General features: G+C 41.0%; 2 protein-coding genes across 2 annotated transcripts; one reads left to right on the top strand and one right to left on the bottom strand.

The window, feature by feature from the left end:
* The first annotated feature begins 14,966 nt into the window (after positions 1 to 14,966).
* On the top strand, positions 14,967 to 16,530 carry LOC115756200 (probable pyridoxal 5'-phosphate synthase subunit PDX1). Its single transcript, XM_030695896.2, has one exon. It carries the CDS (start codon positions 15,277 to 15,279, stop codon positions 16,204 to 16,206), a length of 930 nt encoding a protein of 309 aa, XP_030551756.1. The 5' UTR covers positions 14,967 to 15,276; the 3' UTR covers positions 16,207 to 16,530.
* A 1,430-nt stretch (positions 16,531 to 17,960) lies between these two features.
* Positions 17,961 to 19,178, bottom strand: LOC115756199 (rhodanese-like domain-containing protein 10). The gene is made up of 2 exons (XM_048282432.1): positions 18,645 to 19,178; positions 17,961 to 18,255 (listed from the first exon to the last, which is right to left on the bottom strand). The coding sequence occupies exons 1-2, from the start codon at positions 19,133 to 19,135 to the stop codon at positions 18,057 to 18,059; spliced, it is 690 nt and encodes a 229-aa protein (XP_048138389.1). The 5' UTR covers positions 19,136 to 19,178; the 3' UTR covers positions 17,961 to 18,056.
* Between the last annotated feature and the right edge of the window lie 3,375 nt (positions 19,179 to 22,553).

Here is a 22,553-nt window from a genome sequence, read left to right as displayed (position 1 = left end):
ATTCGGGCGATGTTTGAAGAATCATCATTAAGGATGGGCTTTGGCCCTCAAGAGTAATCATTTTTCAGTTCTTTCATTTCCCCTGCGTGGGAATTTTTACTGTTTTCTAGGATTTCCCTTTTCATTCCATGTTGCACTTTAGGATTTCAATTTCAATAAAATGTAATTCGATTGATTTAATATCAATAAAATTACAGATGTTTTTCATTATATTTTGAATCTTGTCGAAGTATCTTAAATCGACCCAATGACGATAACCAACGATAAAAAATATGTCATCTATGGTAAGCACCGAGGGTTGGGCTTCTTCAAGATGTTTCATCCCGAGGTTTTCTAAAATCGAAATGTTTTGTAAAGTTTTCGAAATAATACTGTGTGCTTAACCCTGTTTATCTATTTGATTCTTTATTAAATGTTCAGGAATTTCCAAGAGGCAGGCAGCAAACCATGCATCAAGCCTTTAGACAATCGAAGCTTAATCATTGGACCATGATCAACGGAAGAAACATCTATCATGAACTCCCAACTTGGGGCACATCCGGAGGCACTTGCAAACCCTAATCGTGGCAACGCCGCGATCATTGGACATGATCCATTTTGATAGAAATTGGGGCAAATCAACAACAAACTCTGACTTGGGAAGGGAAGTATCTTTTTCTCTATCTTATGTTATTCTCAATATGATACTCCTTTTCCTCCTTGCAGGAGCACATGATTAACATATGGTCATCTTCGAACAATGGAGCATGTTGAGTCCTCAATTGACTGATCTCATGCGCATTTCTCTTTATACCGGGGCGATCCACTCTCTCCCCATTCCTTGAGAATTCTTTCACGTCCGAATATGCTTGATTTGCACTTTTTTATGAAAAATTAAATCAAATTGAATTTCATTTCATCAAATTTTTGTCTGCATTGCTAATTTTCATTGGGAGATCATTTAAATCAGGCAATCTCTGTGGCCCAAATGATCATACTGAATGAGAAAACCTCGGGACGATGAAAGGCGAGCCATTTCCATACACGTCATGCATTTCCAATCCCCAGTGAGCTGAGTGAGGATTTTCATGCCCACAAGGCAAAGGGTTATCTCGCGAAAAGTATGACGACCAAAACGATGAAAGGCATTCATTTTATCTATCCATACACTACAGGTTTCCCTTTGCTTAACCCCTTTGAACGGTGGTTTTATTTCATACCCCCGTCAGGAACAACCCCACACCGGGGCAATTCTCAGATCAAGGAATGACTAAAATTTTCTTGCTCTCACTTGCATCAATCTTTGAGTGTATTTATTGCATGCGAATTCTGTATTAGTCCAAGTGCCTTAGACATGACGAAGAGCGTTTCATTCTCTACATCATACACATTTATCCCTTTGCAAACCAAATTTGAGCGGCGGATTCATTTCTCGTAACCCAATTGGTGATCATCCTAGCAAGGAATCATTTCAGATCATCCGACGAATGAGCAAAATGCCTTGGGGCAAACTCGAACTCGAAAGATTTGCCAAAAAAATACGCAGGGCCTGGATGAGACCCCTTCCTTCCTTTTGAAAAAAAAAAGAGAGAGGCGAGAGAAGGAAGTAAGAAAAGAAAAGGTTTACCACTAAAAAAAAAAAGAAAAGAAAACAGTGGGCAAAATTTTGAACATCCCAAAATCCAAAAAAAATGGGAAAAAGAAAAAATGAGAAATGCGGCCCAAAAAAAAAAAAAAAAAAAAGGGGCCATTTCCTGTAAAAGAAAAGAGGGAAAACCCCCGGGAAAATCTCTAGAATGAAGGAGTGTCTCAGTTGGACGCATTAGAATGTTCCCCAAAGAGTTTGCAAGAATACCATTCTAAGCAAAGAGATGGTCACTAGTCTCATCATTATGCACCCTTTGTTGCAAATAAGCCTTTCATTTCTAGGCCTACCCCGAACCTACATTACAACCATTACCAAAAGTCTCTTCAGATTAGGGCACTTGGGTTAATGTAGGATTTTGAATTGCTTACAAATATCGCTTGAAGAAGTGCGAGCAAGATCATTTTTACTTCATTTTGCGGGGTTCCCGACTTGTAAACCCGATGCAAGCCGACAAGAATCTCATTTCATTTCAAAGCCAAAAATGACTCATATGAGTCCCCTTTGATAAACCTCTGACCAAGCCCGAATTACGGTCCCTATAAAAGACCTCACGGATTGGTCTAGTCATACCGATTGCGAGAATACCTGGACCCTTGTCAAGTGTGATGATGGCAAATTTTTGAGTAATTGTCGTACCAGCATCAATGGTCGGGTTTCAAAAGCCTTTTCATGAGAATGAGTGAAAGTCCTTTCTGATCGAAGGTTCCTCATTCAATTTGTTCGATTTATCAAAAAGATCGACAGGCTTGCCTCATTGATAGAATTCCCCAGTGAAGCTTTATAATGCAAGCAAAAAGCTCACAAAATTTGTTAACATATGATGTTGCATTTGCTCATAATTGCACCACAAGTCATTAAGTAGGTATGATGCGATCGGCCTAGCCCATTCCTATTCATTGCTAAGAAAATCCAGGTAAGTTTTCTCAACCCTTTTCAAAATTGACTTTAGTTGTCATTTTGACCTCTTGTGTATTGACTTGATTCATCTCGGGTGACACATTTCTTCAATACCGATTTGGTACATATCCCGCTCATGATCGACCTGCTCTCATGAGGTATTTATCAAACCATGGATGGATTTGTTCTCATGGTTTCAATAAATCTTTATCAAGTTCATTGATGGATTTGCTCTCGTGTTCTTGATTTCTTTTATTCATATCATAATCTCGATTTGCTCTTGTGATCCGAATAGTTTTCCAATCCATAATCTCGATTTGCTCTTGTGATCCGAATAGTTTTCCAATCCATAATCTCGATTTGCTCTTGTGGTCTGGATATTTATTTAACTCATGATTAACTTCATGAGATAATTTTATCGAACCAGGATGGATTTGCTCTCGTGGTCTCGATAAATTTTAGTTAAAGTCATAATCTCGATTTGCTCTTGTGGCTTTAAAATTTATTCAGTTCATAATCTCGATTTGCTCTTGTGATCTCGAATATTGTTCCGGGTTCATAATCTCGATTTGCTCTTGTGATCCCGAAAAACATATCTTTAACATTACACATATCTTGCGCCTGTCTCGCGTCGGGAGAGGTCTCCGATAACGTATGGGCCCAAGTACCTTGAAATCCTCGCATCGAAGCTTGGAAATTAAGAGAATCATCGGTTTATGAGGTATCCGGTAAAACAGGTATTCTCGTATACGATCCATATGCGGGTTTCTCTAATATGGGAAAATGAGAAGTTTTGGCACATGTTATTTATAGCATTGCGTACCATGCATCATTTCCTTTGCATAAATTTTTTTTTCATCATTCATCATTTGCGTTGTCAAAATTTAGGTTTCAATTTTGTCTTTGAGCGAAATCTCTGCGAGCTTCCACTCAAAGAGGGGCAATTGTTGACACCTAAATTTTGATTTCTTCTTAATCATTTATTTTGCATAAAAATCTGGAGTTAAATTTTAATTCCTACCAAAAATAATAGCTCATCATTTTTCATTCAATTTTAGTATTCATGCATTACATTTTGCATTGGACCCGTGGCGGAAGCGAATCTGAAATTGACATAGGGTCCGAGCAAGAACTCATCAGAAATTTAGCAAGCACGCGAAGGGGATATGGTGTCCAAAATTCATAGGCAAAAACAAGAGTCCTAAGCCTCGTCAAAATTGAGCAAGACCGAGCCCATGTTGGTTGGAAATTTGATCAAGGCCACGAATATAACATGGATCAAATCTTGCGGATATATGTGTGATGCTTGGGCTTGGAAAATCTGCATTATTTAATAACCCTTAAAGCTTTAATTATATTAAGATAATACTATATTCTTTTGAAAAAAAAAGCATGGAGATCTTGAGAAAACCCTAGTGGTCTTTGCTTATAAAAGGGACTTACATTCACGTCACAAGGGGATCTCTCTCGTTTAGAAAAAAATCAGACTTGACGTGAAAATATTCGGAGAGAAAGAAAGAAAGGCGGGTCCTCCGGCAACAAGGAAACATCAATCTTCGACCACCTTCTTTCCTTGCGGTTTTCTTGTTTTTCCCTGTAGTTTTAAGGCTATTACTGCGGTTTTCACACTTATTGCTGCGGTTTTCCCTCTATTGCTGCGGTTTTGCACCTATTGCTGCAGTTTGGTGCCCGATTACTTGCTGTTCGGGGTTGCATCTGCTGCCGATTCGTGTTCAATCCCTTTGCCGTTCGGGTTGACTTTGCTGCTGTTTCGTCCTTAAATTGCTACAAGTTTGGGGCCGAATAAGTGCACATTTTCAGGCTCAATTCAAGATTCAAGCTCAAGTTAGCTGCTGCAAAATCGCTTCATCGAATCCCTTGGGCGCACAACATTCCGTAGTCGATCGGTTCAATCATCCAAGTTTGGTGTGCAATTTCTTCGATTCAAGTTCGAATTAGGTATCATCTTTATCCCAAATATTCTGAAAATTGACTGCATAATTTAAGGTTTAGATGAATGCAATATTCAGATATGATGAGATTATTACCTAGTTCAAAAAAAATCTGAATTGGAAGTTATCTTGTGGATATCATGAGTATCATTGAATTCGACTTTGGGATATTGGCATATCTTTGTATATCATGTGATTTGATTTGAATATAATTTGGTTCCGGATCATAATTTGGGGATGTCATGATACACGAAGTATATTCTGAATTGACAAGCATATTTTTGGATATTTGATTTGAATTTAAGATAATCCGAATCCCGATCACATCTTAAAGATATTGTGCACATCTTTTCGAATGTCCAAGATTATCTTGTGGTGAATTGAAACCCTTAAAAATTCTGATCATATCTTTTAGGTTTGGATAGTTATCTAAATTTTTTTTTAAATCTCAAGAGATAATTTTCTAAGTTTAAAAGATATGTGAATCCTTTGCGGATAGGGCCATATGCCCTTTAAAATTTTGGTAATCCCCTATGGATTTTCGAAATTCATGTAGCCTTGATTGATTTTTACTTTTATATTTAGCATGTTTATATTCTGCATATTGTTTGCCATTTATTGTCATAAAGCTTGAACTTTAGTAAGCAATATTGCCCATAACACATGCTCCCTATTTGTGCCTTGTCCCTCGAAAAACGTACATTAAAGGCAACATATGACTTCGATCTCGAAGTACGATCGTGCCCGTGCGTGTGAATTAGATATCAAATCCTCGATCTCGAGGAGCGGATCGCTAATTCCTAAATAGAATTTCAAGGTTTGCCCTACGTATATAGGGACGACGGTAATTCTATGATATATTCACTTGCTAACCCTAATCTCGGGGGATGTTGTGAATACAAATCGAATTTCGGATTTAAAGGTGTTTTATGGGCAATATTGTTTATTTTTGTTCAAATTTCATTGTTTTCATGGTTTAAATAAATTCCTAAAAAATCCCAAAAAAGATGTCACGTTTTCTTAAGCTAAATCACATTTCTTTTCACTTTTTGCATGAAAATAATGTCTAATAAAATTAGGGCTTTGAGAAATCAATTTCTTAAGTTAAATTAGATGTTACTTCACATTAGAGTAGTTTTTACCTTTATTTTTTTCATGAATCCGAAAATACACAAAAATATACCAAAAAAAAAAATACCATCCACGTTGCATAGCATTATAGTTTAGTTTGCATTATTATATTTTCCTTGTCATGCATATTTGCCACGTCGTTATGCCATGTCACGTATTTTTGCCATGTCATTACATCTCACATGTCATATAGGTAGGTTGCATTAGCATTGCATTTAATAAAAGAAAACCCAAAAAAAAAAATTAATTCAAATCATCAAACTAAGGATTTTTCATGAAAATCGGGTACCGAAAGGGCATTAATCGAAAAGTTAATGTAACCAAGTCCCCGAATCCATTTAATCTCTGGTTCGTATGAAATAAAGTATTTTCTCCCTAATACTTTATTTAGGTTTCTAATCTACCTACCATAAAAGATTAGTGGCGGCTCCAATTTAAAATCTTGGCATGTAATTGAACCTAAGTTGCGATTCGGTAGGACTTGGGAGAGTCTGAATTAGGTTAGTTAATCTAATTAACCTAATAATCCGTTAACCCGAAAAAACCAATTTTTAGGTCGCGACAGTGGCCTCGCCGGGCATCGCATGGGCAAGGGCAAGGGCAAGGCCCGATGAGGTCGCCCCTAAATCTGGCATGGGGCCATCAATTAGCGGTGACCACACTTTCATCTTTACATGTGACCAAGGCTCCACCATAGCAGCAAGCAGCAATTGAGCTAGATCAAGCAATGGACCGGGCACATGATCGAGCAAGAACCTAAGCTCAATAAGCCTAATCTACCGAGAAACCAAGCAAGGAGGCATACATCCAAGCAAAAATGAGGCAAGATCTAGACCGCATCTACGACACTCTTCCTAGCCGCAACTACTACTCGTCTAGGTACTTTTTGGGCATGGCTAAACCTCACCAGGCCTCGCCCGGGCAAGGGAGAGTGCCGACGAGGCCACTCCTCACCCAACTAAGGCCGGTCCTCCCGGCTATCGCCTATGGCTGGTCATTGGCCACCGACAAAAGGAAGAAGAAAGGAAAAAAAGAAAAAGAAAAAAAGAATTATAAAAAAATTCAAAAATATAATTAAAATATTATTTACAAATGTCAACGTTACCGATGGATGTGCCATGTAGAATGGTCAGTATGCACGCTAGCGATTTTCGACCAAAGTTAGCCTGGTGGACTCATTGACAAACTATGAAAATGTTTAGGATTTATTGGGTAAAATTAAAAGGTTTAAGACTAATTTGGCAAAAATACATTAGGTTTATAACTTTTTGGACAATTTTCCCTAAAACATGTTGCAAAATAATGTAGAAACTAACGAATTTTGTAATTCAAGTCTAACACGAGAAGAAGAAATTACTAGCGAAATCACTGAAGAATGTGAGGACACCAATGAATCACATGAATTTATTTATGATTTCAACTTTGAGATATATTTTTAACATGATGAAATGTGGTTTCATTATTGAAGAATGCTAGGTAGCATCCACGTTGAAATTAATTCATAAAATTGATGTATTCATAACTATGTGATGAACTATCAATCGGTATTTGAATAAATTCGTTATGCTCCCAATTGAATCCACCTAGATCTTCGGCATAATTTATATATAGTTTTCGAACTTGCACAAGCATCACGCGTATGCAAGAAATTGACATATGAAAGATAAATAAAAATATTGGTTTATAAATTTTGATTCAGTAAATAATGAAATGAAATTATTGGTAAAATTGCACAAGTTAAGGAAATTGTATATGGAAAGATAAAGGATTTTAAGTTTGGACTTTTTGTTGTTGTAGTAGAATTAAAAAGACAGAAATTTCAATGTTGAAATATATAATAGACAAAATAAAATTATTAGGGGATGTCCTAAAATTTCGACGTCCGTAAGATAAATGAATTCAATAGATTTTAGTCATAAATTTCCATCCGGTAAATAATATTGGATTTTTTAGGATTAAGGGATAATTATTGGACGTTGATTTATTTGTTTTGAATGGATGTTGGATTATCCTGAGGCGTCAATCGGAGAAAATTAAGCCGAAATAGTCGAGCTATCGCGTCGTAGTATCGAGACCCTTCGCGCCCGAGCCTAGTCCTAACTGAATCCTAGTTGTGAAATTGCCAATATGCCCTCAATCGGTTGTGCCAAATGACTAATCTATCCTTAATTACCAAATTACCTTTTTGCCCTTGGATGTTATGCACAAAAAGACGAAATCATTAATAGGGATTTGACCCGTGGGCCTCATCCCCATTAATTTCCCTCACATCACTATCATTTCTCTATTCTCTCTCTCTCCTCTCCCCTTCCCTCTTTCGCCTCACCCACGGTCAACCCCCCTTCTTTCTCTTCCTCCCTCATCTTGTTTGGGCGCCCACCACCACCATCCTCCTCCTTCTTCCGTCGTCATTGGCCGTCCCGTGCTGCTTAGACCGAGAGCCGTCACCTATAGGCTGCACCCGAGTCATCGTCGATCATCGTTTAGTTAGTGAGTTAACCCTTAATTTCTTATTAGGACGTTAATTATATTTAGGGGATAGATTAATTAGCATTAATTATGGATTAGTTTAGTTAACCGTGGTCGGGTTAGATTAGTGAGTGTGGTTAAGTTAGTTGACCACGGTTAGTTTAAGTCAACCCTGGTTAGTTAAAGTAACCGCAGTTACTTTTAGTTAACCGTAGTTACTTTTCGTTAACCGTAGTTACTTTATCATCAATCATGATTAGTCTATTTAACCGTGGTTATGTTAATTAATCGTAGTCTGTTTACTTACCCGAAGTCGAGTTAACAGAATATTAATGTGCTAATTAACTGGAGTCGGGGTTAATTAATTAAGGTAAGTTAGCTAATTAAAGTTGGGTTAATTAATTAAAGTAGACCTTAATTAATTATGATTGGATTAATTAATTATAATTATTTTAATTAACTATGGTCGGAATAATTAATTAATTATTATTGGACGATTGTTTGGTGATTGTTGTGTGCTTTGGGTGCATAAATATTTTGTTAATGATTAATCACCCTTTAATGAATTCTAAATCCGGTGGATAAGGTATGTTCATGTGATCGTGTGTCAATATCTCGAGGCATTTTTGAGCATGAAAAATGGTATTGAGTTGAGTTTTGAGCACGACTATTTGTGCATTGGACTAAATGCAAAGATATAAATTGGCTTGATTTGCTGGTGTGCTCGTGTGGTCACATGATGAATATTTGACATGTCCATGTCGGCGGGAGTTCGAAATCACATGGCTTATCGATCGCCGTGCCCGATGGGGCGGGATGATGCCCGGTCATGCTGGAAGACCGCCAACCTTTGAGTTGTGTCGTGGCCAAGTGGTTGTTAATAATTAGAACACGTGTGGTGCATTGTGCATGCGAGACCGTGATAAGTGTTCTGGTTGCGTGCCTTAGTTTGAGTGTGGTTTGAATGCCATGTTGAGTACTGTGCAGTGCATGTGTCAAGGCGGGGTAAGATTGCATGCGATTGATGGTTGACTGTTGGGTTGCGACTAATCATATGGTAGCTAGAGCGTTGCGAGAGTCGCACACTATTGATATATTATCGACACTTGTCCTACATGTTTAGGCTACCCTGAGCGAATCAACGCCCTATTTGGACTTAGGTGTTGACTCGCGGAGATTTTATATCTCACCCACTATTGTAACCATTTTTCGGGTCCGTAGCTATGGAGTAGCAGTTTACTAGATCCGAGTAGAGGTCGAGGACGTTGGTCTCTTTTTGGAATAGCTTGGAGTAGTGTTAACCCCGACCTTGAACTGATATCATTTGTGTGGTCGTAGGAAGTGGCACCGAGGTAGGGCTTGTGTGTATATATACTTCCCGGGGTTAACGATATATATAAATAAAAATAATCTTTTACCGATGCCATGATTGGGTTGCCTACTGTTCTATCCCTATTGTTTATATTATTGTCCTGGGAAGTAGAATGTTTCGCATGCTCTTAAATGAAAGATAAAAAGAATGGGTCAATGACGTGCCTAGAACGTCATCCTTTCATAACCTAAGGCGTTTTGGTAGGATTGTTGCGTACCTGGGGATCGGGGCGTGACATCACCGCCCAAGATTGGTATCAAAACAAAGTCAACTTGATCTATCCGGTTATGGTTTGGAGTGATAAGGAACATTGGGTTTTGGGATAGCTAGTAGGATTGAAAATACTATGCATGTGTTTGTTACTTCGGTTTTAAGGCCGTATGCATGAGTTCTCATTACGTATTGTTTTGGGATGAGCAGAGCCCCGTAAGGTACCCGTAGGATAAGCAACGGTAATGCGAGGGTTCCTAGATGAAGAGCAGCTCAAGAAAATCCCAAAGTGGATGAGATTCTACGGGCGTTGAAAGCCTTGGGAGACATAGTCGAGCAGTAAGTGAGGAACCGAGCTACTGTTGCTGCTTCTGCCACTCTGCCTAAAGACCTATTGGTTGGAAACTGGAATGGAGGACAATAGATGCTTAAGTTGATGGAGCAATTTCTGAAGCTCGAGCCGTCAAATTTTTTGGGAACAGGTGATCCAGAGGCTGCAACCTTGTGGATTAGGGAGTTGGAGAAGGCCTTTGCCTTGCTGAGATGCTTATAAGAGGATAAAATGATGTTGGTTGTTTACCAACTACAAGGTGACGCTAGCACGTGGTGGGAAGTCACGCGCGGAAGGATTTTTCCCGAAGGTACAGCACCGGTGTAGGATGCCTTTGTCGAAGCCTTTCATGGAAAATACTTTTTAGATGGTGCACGAGAGCAGAAGATGGCTAAGCTCTTGCGCCTTCGACAACATCAAATGTTAGTGGATTAGTCTAAGGCGAAGTTCGTCGAGCTGTCGAAATATGCGCTAAGGATGGTTGAAGACTTTATGGATAGGGCAATAAGATTTCGGGATGGACTGAAACCCTAAATTAAGGATCACCGGGTGTCGCTGAATCTCAAGGATTTTAGGCTTGAATTGTGTTGTATATTGATAGTTTAGTTATCAATTGTTATTGAAGGCCCCTGGATGATAATGTTCACAAGGAAGTGAACGGGGAGCTTTGGACTAAGGGCTAGTGTGATCGAATGCATATGGGTGTGACTTAAATAGAGACTAGAACTTGAGGTATATAGATGAATCATAGGCAATTGATCTTTGGTGTGATAGTCGCTTGTGAAGTTACAAAGTTCAGGTTAAGATAAGGATCAAGATGAAAATGAGTGATGTGTGATGAGTAGTAAGGACGATCATGCATTACACGTGTTTACTACATTAAAATAAAATTTGAGAAACGTGCACGCATGAGCATATTATTATTTTTTCAGATTTGACAAACCATCATTCAAGATGGGATGAGATAGACGAGATGCCTACAAACCGTAAGACATGGTATGGGACATGTCAAGCGGGGCTTAACTTTGTAGATGTGTGGCTTGGGGAAATCCCGAAACGACCGGGTCGGACGAGGGCGGGGAGTGTCGCCGGGACAGGGTGGCCATGGCAAGGTGCAGCTCTTGGTAGGCTTTTAGGATGGCGATGAGGGCAGGAATGAACCAAGTCATATGTTGAAAAAGGTGGGTCTTAGTATCGGGCTAAGTCTAAACTTTATTAAAAGATACATTGTATTAAAGTTGGTTCTCATAGTGAAAAAAATAAAAAAATATATTTTTGAAATTGCATAGTATTGCATCTTGAGTGACAGATGAAAGATGATGACTGGATCAAGATGCCGTGAATAAGTGATGCTTCTGTGTCTTATGGTGTTGGTGAAGGTCGGGTTGTGCCTCTGAATGTGAATCGAAGAGGGTTTTGCTGTATAATCGGGATAGCCTTGAATGTAATAAGACCTACATGAGCTCGTTGGCCAGCGAACCAACAATGTCGTGATGGGGTGTGATTTGTATGAGGATTGTAAGCAACGGAACCACAGGCGGGCATGTGGAGTAAAGAGTTGAGGAAACAAACATGAAAGGTTCGTAATAGTATCATGAGTTGATGGCATGATGAAAATGCCAGTTGAATTTATGAGTTACGTAGGTCGGTGATGACCTAGAATAAGGTTAAGATTACGATATGTGGCAATTAAGGAAAACAAGTGATCAAAGTGCGCAGCAGAAGAGTTGTAAGGCCATCTATTTTAATGAGATGATGACCATGAGGGTCTTGCTTTTAATAAGAAGGGAGTATAAAGGCCAAGTTTCAAGGACGAAACTTCTTAAGGAGGAAAGAGTTGTGACGTTCTGAAATTTTGATTTACGTAAGATAAATGAATTCGATAGATTTTAGCCATGAATTTCTGTATGGTAAATGATATTGGATTTTTGAGGATTAAGGAACAATTATTGGACGTTGATTTATTTGTTTTGAATGGATGTTTGAATATCCCGAGGCATCGGTCGAATAAAATCAAGCCCGAGTAGGCGAGTTGTCGCATTGTAATGTCGAAACCCTTCGCACCTAAGCCTAGTCCCGACCAAACCCTATTTGTGAAATTGTCAATATGCCCTCAATCGGTTGTGCCAAAGGACTAACATGTCCTTAATTACCAAATTACCTTTTTGCCCTTGGATATTATGCATAACAAGACGAAATCATTAATGGGGATTTAACCCATGGGCCCCACCCCCATTCATTCCCCTCACATCACCATCATTTCTCTCATTCTCTCTCTCTTCTCCCCTTCCCTCTTTCCCCTCACCCACGGCTGACCCTCCCTTCTTCCTTCTCCTCTCTTATTTTGTTTGCACGACTACCAACACCATCTTCCTCCTTTTTTCGTCGTCGTCGACTGTCCGCCGCCGCCACCGTGTGTCGCTCGTTGACCCAAGCCACCGTGAACTACCTAGACCGAGAGCCGTCGCCCGTGCCCAAGTCGTCGTCGACCGTCATTTAGTTAGTGAGTTAACTCCTAATATCTAATTAAGACGTTAATTATGTTTAGGGATAAATTAATTAGTGTTAATTATAGATTAGTTTAGTTTATCGTGGTTGGGTTAGATTAGTGACTATGGTTAAGTTAGTTAACCACGCTTAGTTTAAGTCAACCATGGTTAGTTAAAGTAACCATAGTTACTTTTAGTTAACTGTAGTTACTTTTCGTTAATCGTAGTTACTTCTCGTTAACCCTAGTTACTTTATGACCAACCATGGTTAGTCTGTTTAACTCTAGTTAGTTTAATTAATCGTGGTCAATTTATTTACCCGAAGTTGAGTTGATTGAATATTAATGCGTTAATTAACCGGAGTCGGGTTAATTAATTAAGGCGAGTTAGCTAATTAAAGCTAGGTTAATTAATTAAAGTAGACTTTAATTAATTATGATTGGATTAATTAATTATAATTATTTTAATTAACTATGGATGGAATAATTAATTAATTATTATTGGACAATTGTTTGGTGATTGCTGTGTGCTTTAGGTGCATAAATATTTTGTTAATGATTAATCACCCTTTAATGGATGCAAAGTCTAATGGATAAGGTATACTCATGTGATCATGTGTGAATATCCCCGATGCATTTTTAAGCATGAAAAATGGCATTAAGTCGAGTTTTGAGCATGACCGTGTGTGTATTGGACTAAATGCAAAGATGTAAACCGGCTTGATTTGTTGGTGTACTCGTGTGGTCACATGATGGATGCCTAATATGTCTATGCTAGCGGGAGTTCGGAATCACATGGCTTATCGGTCGTCGTGCCCGATGGGGCGGGACGATGCCCGGTCATGCCGAAAGACCGCTAACCTTCGGCTAGTGTCGTGGCCAAGTGGTCGTTAATAATTAGAACACGTGTAGTGCATCGTGCATGCGAGATTGGGATGAATGTTCTAGTTGTGTACCTTGGTTTGTGTGTGGTTTGAATGCCATGTTGAAAACTCGTGCAGGCATGTACTAAAGCGGGGTAAGATCGCATGGGATTGATGGTTGATTGTTGGGTTGTGCATGATCATATGGTAGCTAGAGTGTTGCGAAAGTTGCACGCTATTGATCCGTTATCGATACTTGTCTTGCATGTTTAGGTTACCCTGAGCGAATCAACGGCCTATTTGGACTTAGGCGTTGACTCACGGAGATTTTATATCTTACACGATGTTGTAACCATTTTTCAAGTCCTTAACTATGGAGTAACGGTTCACTGGATCCGAGTAGAGGTCGAGGAGGTTGGTATCTTTTTAGAGTAGCTTGGAGTAGTGTTAACCCCGACCCCGAACCGGTATCTTTTGTGTGGTCATAGGAAGTGGCCATGAGGTAGGGCTTGTGTGTATATATACTTTCTAGAGTTAATAATATATATAAATAAAAATGATCTTTTGTCGATGTCGTAATTGGGTTGCCTACCGTTCTATCCCCGTTGTTTATATTATTGTCTAGGAAAGTAGAATGTTTCACATGTGTTTAAATAAAAGATAAAAAGAATGGGTTGATGACGTGCCCGGGATGTCGTCCTTTTATGATGTGAGGCGTTTTGGTATGGTTGTTGCGTACCCGAGGTCGGGGCATGACAATTAGACCCCTTTTGAGCCGATAATCCTCTCCGATATTGATCGACTCTCCACCGCCATTTAACCATCTAACAGATTCTGCGTTAGTTTCCCTACCATATGGAAGACTTTGCCAGCCACATGATGGTATGATTCCTCTTTTTGCTTGCAGAAACTTACATTTTAGAAATAAATGCCTTTTAGAACTCTGATGCACAATGAGTTGAAAATTCTGAGCTATCCTCCAAGCATGCTTACCAAGCATGGCTTTGTTGAAAGTCATCAAGTCTTTAAAGCCTAGGTTCTTGTTATCCTTTCTCTGTTTTAGGATATCCCATTTTCTCCGGTGTAGTCCTATTTTAGACTCACTATCCTTCCACCAAAAGGCAACAATGTTTCTCTCAACTAGTGGTAGATGGAAAGTGAGATCTTGAAGATCGACATGGCACATTGTGAATAGCCTAAACCATAGTTTTGATCAAAGTTTCCTTTCCCCCTTTTGAAATTAGCTTTTCCTTTCAATACATTAATTCTGTCATTAACCCAAGCAAACATCTATTTTTTTGAATCCCCTAAATCAGTTGGAATGCCAAGGTATTTTCCTGTTTTCCCCATCACAAGAACTCTTAAGGTGTTGGCTAGACTGTTGTGAAGCTGCTAAAGATGGAGTGGTCTCATAAAAAGACCAAATTTGTTGAGGTTGATCTCTTGCCTAGAGGCATAACTATACTGGTTTAGGATCAATAAAATTATTAACTTGCCCTCGATTATAGTTGTAAGCCAAATAAACTCGATTAGAGCGTAAGCCGCCACACCAAGTGGATCCACTTTCCCTATTTTCCTAGTCAGCCCCAAACGCATCGCTTTAAAGACTCGAAGCCGCTCAGCAGATCCATATGCGCTTTACTCGCTCGCTCGTCCGAGCCGTGGCCACCGTCCGATCACATTTCTTGGCCGCTCCATACCAGCCAACCATTACCATCTCGCCCCCAATCCCACCATTTCACCCAAATCCGACGGCTCTCATCACACCACGCACGTCGAAGCGACACCGTTCTTCCCTCCCTCTCTCCTCGAACCATTCAAAAGCCGCCCTCCAACTCAATCCCTCGCCACCCTCTCTGTAGTCTGTTCTCCTCCTCCCCCTTCGTCATCATCTTCTTCATCCTCTCTCTCTCTCTCAACACCTGCAGCGAGTGAAATGGCTGGAACCGGAGTAGTGGCGGTGTACGGGAACGGAGCCCTGACGGAGGCGAAGAAGTCGACCTTCTCCGTCAAGGTCGGCCTCGCCCAGATGCTCCGTGGTGGCGTCATCATGGACGTTGTCACCCCCGACCAGGCCCGCGTCGCCGAGGAGGCCGGCGCTTGCGCCGTCATGGCCCTCGAGCGCGTCCCCGCCGACATCCGCGCCCAGGGCGGTGTCGCCCGCATGAGCGACCCCCAGCTCATCAAGGAGATCAAGCAATCCGTCACCATCCCCGTCATGGCCAAGGCCCGGATTGGCCATTTCGTCGAGGCCCAGATCCTCGAGGCCATCGGCATCGACTACGTGGACGAGAGCGAGGTCCTCACTCCCGCCGACGAGGACAACCACATCAACAAGCACAACTTCCGCGTGCCCTTCGTGTGCGGCTGCCGCAACCTCGGCGAGGCCCTCCGCCGCATCCGCGAGGGTGCCGCCATGATCCGTACCAAGGGCGAGGCTGGCACTGGCAACGTCGTCGAGGCCGTCCGCCACGTGCGGTCTGTGATGGGTGACATCAGGGTTCTCCGCAACATGGATGATGACGAGGTATTCACCTTCGCCAAGAAGATCGCCGCCCCCTATGACCTGGTCATGCAGACCAAGCAGCTAGGGAGGCTGCCCGTGGTGCAGTTCGCCGCGGGAGGGGTGGCAACCCCGGCTGACGCGGCGCTGATGATGCAGCTGGGCTGTGACGGGGTGTTTGTCGGCTCAGGGGTGTTCAAGAGTGGCGACCCGGCAAAGAGAGCGCGGGCGATCGTGCAGGCGGTGACACATTACAGTGACCCGGAGATGTTGGCTGAGGTGAGCTGCGGATTAGGGGAGGCCATGGTGGGGTTAAATTTGAGGGATACCAAGGTGGAGAGGTTCGCTAGCCGGTCGGACTGATGGGACGATTGGTCAGGGATATGAAGGTGTTTAGCTCAGAGCTACTCTGTTCTGGGGAATAAAAAGGTAAATTGTTAAGAGGGTTTGTCATGGGAGTTATTATACTTGGTGATTTGATGGGCGTTCCTTGGGATTGTTTATTAGGTTTGTGTGGTTGCCTTGTCTATCTGGGTCTGGACATGTTGTACCAAGGTGATAATGATGTTCGTATTAGGCCAAGAATGTCAAGTGCTGCTCAAGTTCTCTGTTTTAAGTTGTTATTTACTTAGGAAATTGAAGATGTATGAAATTGTTGCATTACATCAATCTCGTGGATTGTTTTAACTTGTCTGCTTTCTGTCATTGGTCTTTGTGTGGTGATTTGTCTTGTATTCTATTCTCTCTAGCTTTGGTACGAGTTATTTAATTTGGAACTGTTGACTTGCGCATTAATAACATTGTGAGAGTTTAGTGCTGAGGATCATTTGAAGCCTCCCAAAGTATCTACGAGTTGGCTGTCATAAGTGCTGAAGAATGGATGGTATGAGTTAGAGTAGTGTTAACTTAAGACGATGGTCTACGGTCCACTGACCATCTGATTCTCTTGGTTGATGAACATAGATTCATAATTTGGATCAGTTCAACTGGTCTAAGCATTACGTAGATGATTAGGTTCTCGTGCTTACCATACCAACCCGCCTAGCTCGGCAGTTTTAGATGGGTCAAATGAAACTTCCTTGTTTCTGTTGGGACTGAGCCGACTACTGATTTTGATACAGTGGATGGATTGTTGTTGATTTGAGGAAGGTGTGTGTCTCACAAGAGATGGAATTGAAGGACTTCACCTGAAAGCTGGTCCTTCGGAGCTATTGAGAAGTTTCAAGATCCGCCTCTTCTTCTTCATCTTCTTCATTATCCTGAGTTGTGATCATGATTGCACGTTTTGCTAAGATGTTCATTGGTAGATATGGAGCTATTGAAAGGCTTCAAAATGTGAGCTGCTGCTGCTGCTGCTTCAATTTTTGCACCAGCCATTTTGAATACGAGTGGCTTGGGCATTGCTAAGCTGGCATGTGATTTTTTTGGTAGTGCTAGATTTTGTTAGGCAATCTCTGCAAGTGGCTATGGTCAAATCTTTTGTGGATTGATTGAATTTTGTTATGACAGTAGTGGTTCGATATCTTTTTGTCCTTTGTTCCACTTCTCTTGTCCTGCCTAAGTAAAGAAGGTAGGTTTATTTTTTCCCTTGTCCAATTTGTTGTTGTCTGTCCCTCTCCCTCGCTTTCCTTCCATCTTATAAGATGCATTTGGAGGACTTCTGCAATAAAACATGGGAGATGGCTAGAGGTTTGTATCTTCACCATGGCCTGAACTCATAATCTACGAAGAGGTTTTAGATTGTGACTTTGGCTAGATGATACTCCATCTTGCAAATGATAATTTTACCATAAATCCTTCCTCATGCTTCTGTAGTGTCTTTTGCTTTGAGTTGTTGAACTCTACATCTAATAACTCAGCAGTGGTATTTCCATTTACTCGAAACAATGAAGGCTTAGGGGCTTCATTATGTCGCGTTAGCGTGCTCGAGTAACAGCTAACTTGAGTTCATAATGCAGTTTGCGAACATCGTTCATTTTCGACATTTGTAACAGCATATAGAGGCTTGTAGTTCATTTTGGCGGCTGATCCATTTGCCAGTAAAAGAATAATCAAGAGGGACTCATGAATTTGTGGTTTTCTCCATTTCATTTTCCGAGTATTCAGCGGAAGTAACAGAGACATGTGTTTGAGAACAAATGCAGAGTTCAATTCGTTCCCGACATGCGACAGCTTACATGTTCGAGAACAAACGGAGAGTTCATCTTCAGTAGCTATTCTTTCCCTACAGCTTGCAAGAGAATGAGCAATTGAAGAAAGAAGTAGGACGCGCCTCCGATTGTGGCATACTGCAACTTCTCGTGACCTTCAACATCTGGGAAGTCGCTGTCCTTGGAACGATTGAATCCTCCAGCCAACCATCCCAGGTTCCGGTAGCCATGATCATACAGCTTCGACGCCGCCATCATCGATCTGTGGAGCAACGACATAAGATGATATTGCTGCATCCAAGGATCTGCCATCATCAACAACCTCCGACGCAGTGTCCTCTAAGCAGCTCTCTTTCACACAACAGCATCCAAGGATCTGACTTTCATCTAAGAGTAGTATTTACCAAAATGGCAAACAAGAGAGTATACCGTCTAAACTCATGTCGTGAGATAATTTCAACTACAATGCCTCCAGTAGTAAGTTCGACTCCAAGTTCGCCCATCAGCCACATATCAAATAGGTATCTTCTAACGTTGTTCGTTAAAAGCACAGACATATTTAAGCTTGGGATAAGAAAAAATTCGAAGGCAAGCACAGCCACAAAAACAAGTAATGAAGCGAGACCAAGAAGGGCCCATCAGTTATCTTACCTGAGCCCCTCGCCACATGCTATGAGCATCCTAGCATCCTTATCAGGAACTTTCCCCTCCACTTGCTCGATGAAATCGGAGTTCAGGGTCGTGAAGTTCTGGCCCGTCCACAGCCCGATGTAGCCGAAGTGCACCCACTTCTTGAGCAGCGTCAGGGGTCCGTTGTCCCGGTCCTCCACGAAGAGCGGCACGTGCAGTGACCCAGCCACACGGGCCTTCTCCCTCTCCCACTCCGGCCTGACGTCCAGCATCACGTAGCCGCCGTCCATGATGGCAGATGCTGCCTCCCGGGGCAGTATGGGGCAGATGGCGCCGGACTCGATGAGCTGCCGGGCATTGTTCGATGGGACCGCACTTGGTCTTAGTGGACGATGAGGTTTGGCGCGTCTTGGAGGAGCGAGGAAGTGCTGCTGGTGCGATGACGATTCATGCCGTCCATGAGTCCCAGGAAGACTGCACGTTGTCGAGAGGTGGTTCCATCCAATGGCCATCTCTCTCTCTCTCTCTTTCTTGTCGTGAGAGATATTATCAATATGAAATCCCGAGTCCCTTGTTGAAAGAGCTTTGCCTTCAGAAATCACATGTGGCAAATGACAAAAATATTTCGAATAATACCATAAAAAATCCTAAATTGTTATACCCGTGCCATATTTATTCTACATTAATTTTCGTGCTACGAAAATCTAAACTAGTACACCCATGTCATTATAAATCCACTTTTCATTAGCTTCCATCCAATTTTGTCATAATTTGTTGATGTGGAAACATACGTGGCAATCAACACGTTTCACGTGGATCCCGCAGAGGTATTTAGCATAAATGGCTTTTAGAAATGACCTCAACTTAGAATTTCAAGTTCGTTCTTGGATCACACTTCTGCGAGGAATAGAAGATCTTGGAAAGAATCATGAAACTTCGGTCATCTCAGGGCGAGCATTCACACTGTTTGCAGCGTATCTCTTGGCAAATTTTGCCCTGGAAATCCAAATAATACTCGCTCTTTAGCGATGAATCTATGAAGCCTCGCAATCCCTCACCATATCTCCGTTGAGCACCCTCTTGATGGCCACAGGCAACAACTCATCTCCATGTGGCCATCTCCAGCGGCTCTCCCTTCCAAACAAGAGCTTCCTCACGTTTTGGAAATTCGCTGAAACCCATTAATTTTTTCCCTATGTTTTTAATGATTTGGGAGAGAGAGGAGCGGATACAGTTTTGTCCGATTCCCAATTTGATTTCATTTTCTTTAGATCGGACTTCCCCACAATGATTTCGTTTGAAGATCCATATACGATGAATTTTCACATCAGACAAGTCGCTTGCCGCGTGTGTCTTCGCATTAGCAATTTAATGGGGATGTTGGACAAAAGCTAATGGATGATAAATTTGTCACAAATATATCAATTTAAGGATTTTGAGACATGAAAATTTTTTCGAAATAAATGTGTCACGGGAGTACTAGTTTGAAATTTTATCTCACATTATCCTAAAATAATTCATGTCGGATTTCCGATGTCTGAATTCCATGGACAGTGAGCTAGCTCAAGACTTGATTGAGGCTTTTTAAAACCTTACATCCTTAATTGACCAAAATGAATTCTTTAAGGACATGTTTTGTAAATCAGAAATGAGGCCACTGGAATGGGAATGGGAGCCCAGTTTCCCTTATTGGCCCGTGTAGTTAATTGGAATAAGGCAGAACGGAAGTATATATTGGCAATGAAAAATTGATGCATTTTCATTGACAAAAGAGGCAGGTAAATATGTGGATTATTAACTAAGGCTTGCGTTTGGTAACTTTTGTGAAACTTTTCAACCACATAAAATCTGATGATCTTCTTCCCCTTACTATCACTGGAGGCAGTACCCGACAGCAGGTGCAGTGGTCTGAGCCAGCAACATGCAAATTGGAAGTCTGGGAGCTGGGCCAAAGGTTTTTCCAACTACTTGTAGCTAATCCTTCATCTAGCCCCTTCCTTACACTGCCATTCTCATCTCTTCTGCAGGCCCAGGTGAAGCATTGCCCGTTAAAGCCCATATCCCACGTCCGATGTTCAAAAACAATCTTTTGAAACTTCTCCACTCTCTCCTCTGAGGATGCTACTGATGAACAAATTGGACAAGATGATTTTTACTGTTATTTCTGACAAGTATTTAAATTACAAGGTAGCTAATGAATAATAGAAAGGCATCAGTTAAAATTACTGTAATGCAATAACTTTCCCGAGCTACAACCTTTATACATGGAGAGATAAAATTCTCTAAAAGAAGAAACATTAAATTAGCTTGTCAACTTTAGAAACTGTCACTACACTTTGCCAAGATCACAAGAATTGCTTGACTGGTCTTGATTTGATTGAGAGCAATTTTTGGAATTACTTTGCTATTTTCTCAAACACGCCCCTGCAAAAGAGGCGTTCCATCGCTAATGCTGATCTTGAACTGGACATGAAGAACCGTTTTTGTGCAAGAGGCTTTGTTAGTGCATCCATGAGTTGATCAAGAGTGAACACGTCAATCGCTCGTTCATACCTTTGTTAACAATGTCGCGAACAAAGTGATAATCAATAGCAATGTGCTTCATCTTGGAATGAAAAAGGGGATTAGTGCACAAATACGTGGCGCCAATGTTATTGTAATATATGGTTGGTGTGGTCGAAGAAGATACTCCAAGTTCATGTAGGAGAGATTGGATCCATGTGAGCTCAAAAGTTGTCGCAACAACAACGTGATATGCGGCTTCGGTTGATTAACGAGCAATAAATTGTTGCTTTTGAGAGTGATGCAATATAGGATTTTGGCCAATATAAACTATGTATCATCTAGATTGCCTGCCTAGTTAGCATAAAAAAACGCATGAAGTGATGAAGAGGGACTACTTTACAAGTGCATGCCAAGATTGATGGTCCCCTTGAGATAACATAAAATATGTTTAATAGCACTCCAATGTACTCTGTTGATTGATGCATAAACCGAGAGAGTTTGATAACGACAAAAGTAATGTCAGGCCTTGTGAATGCAATATATTGAAGAGCAACAACGATATTCCTATATTTAGTTGCATCTATATGAGGTTCCCTATGAGAGAGAGAGAGAGAGAGAGTTGACGGTAGCCATTGGGATGGTAATCTTCTTGGCTTCTAACATGATTGATTGATAAAAAATATCCCTTATATATTTGTGTTGTGTGATAAAGAAATCACACTTTGTGCGGATCACCTCAACTCCCAAAAGTAATGTAGATCCCCTCGATCCTTTAATGAAAATTTACTTGTAAGAGCTCTTAGTAAAACAATTCTATCACTTTCTGTTAAGATCGGATCATCTACATAAATGAAGAAATAAGCAATGATGCCATCATGTATGTATATAAAGAGCCAGGAATTTGATTTGGATTGAATGAATCCAAAAGAGATGTCAAATGAACTGAATGCTTGATATCATGCGTGATGGGTATGCTTATGATCGAAAATAGTCTTCTTTAATCAACATATGTGATTAGGATGTGCCCGATCGACAAAACCTGATGGTTATTGCAAATATACTTCTTCCATAAGAATGTCATGTAAGAAGGTATTGTTGATATCCAATTGTAGAATCGACCAACCATTTGATAAGGCCGGACAAAGGTGACTCGTATTGTGGCGGGTTTAAAAACTAGACTAAATGTATGATCATAATCAAGTTTTGGCAGTTGTGGAATCCCTTAGCGACAATTCGTGCATTGTACCATGCTATGCTAACATCCGAGTTTCACTTTAATTGAAAAATCCCCTTGCATCCAATGATATTGTGATGAGGCTCAGGTGGTACAAGTTTCCATGAACCATTTCGAAGAATTGCATTAAATTCCTCTCGATAGAGCAGTGCACCATTTTGGATCTTTTAAGGTCTTGGAAACACACATTC

This window comes from Rhodamnia argentea, chromosome 7, assembly GCF_020921035.1.
Source record: "Rhodamnia argentea isolate NSW1041297 chromosome 7, ASM2092103v1, whole genome shotgun sequence".
Taxonomy (NCBI): Eukaryota; Viridiplantae; Streptophyta; class Magnoliopsida; order Myrtales; family Myrtaceae; genus Rhodamnia; species Rhodamnia argentea.
Note: the sequence above shows the minus strand (reverse complement) of the source record. Positions and strands in the feature narration are given on the sequence as shown.

Coding starts and splice junctions, on each gene's coding strand:
- LOC115756200 (XM_030695896.2), top strand. CDS start 15,277: ATGGCTGGAACCGGAGTAGTGGCGGTGTACGGGAACGGAGCCCTGACG.
- LOC115756199 (XM_048282432.1), bottom strand. CDS start 19,135: ATGGCCATTGGATGGAACCACCTCTCGACAACGTGCAGTCTTCCTGGG. Junction 18,256..18,644: donor GCATGTGGCGAGGGGCTCAG/GTAAGATAACTG, acceptor GTTGCTCCACAG/ATCGATGATGGCGGCGTCGA.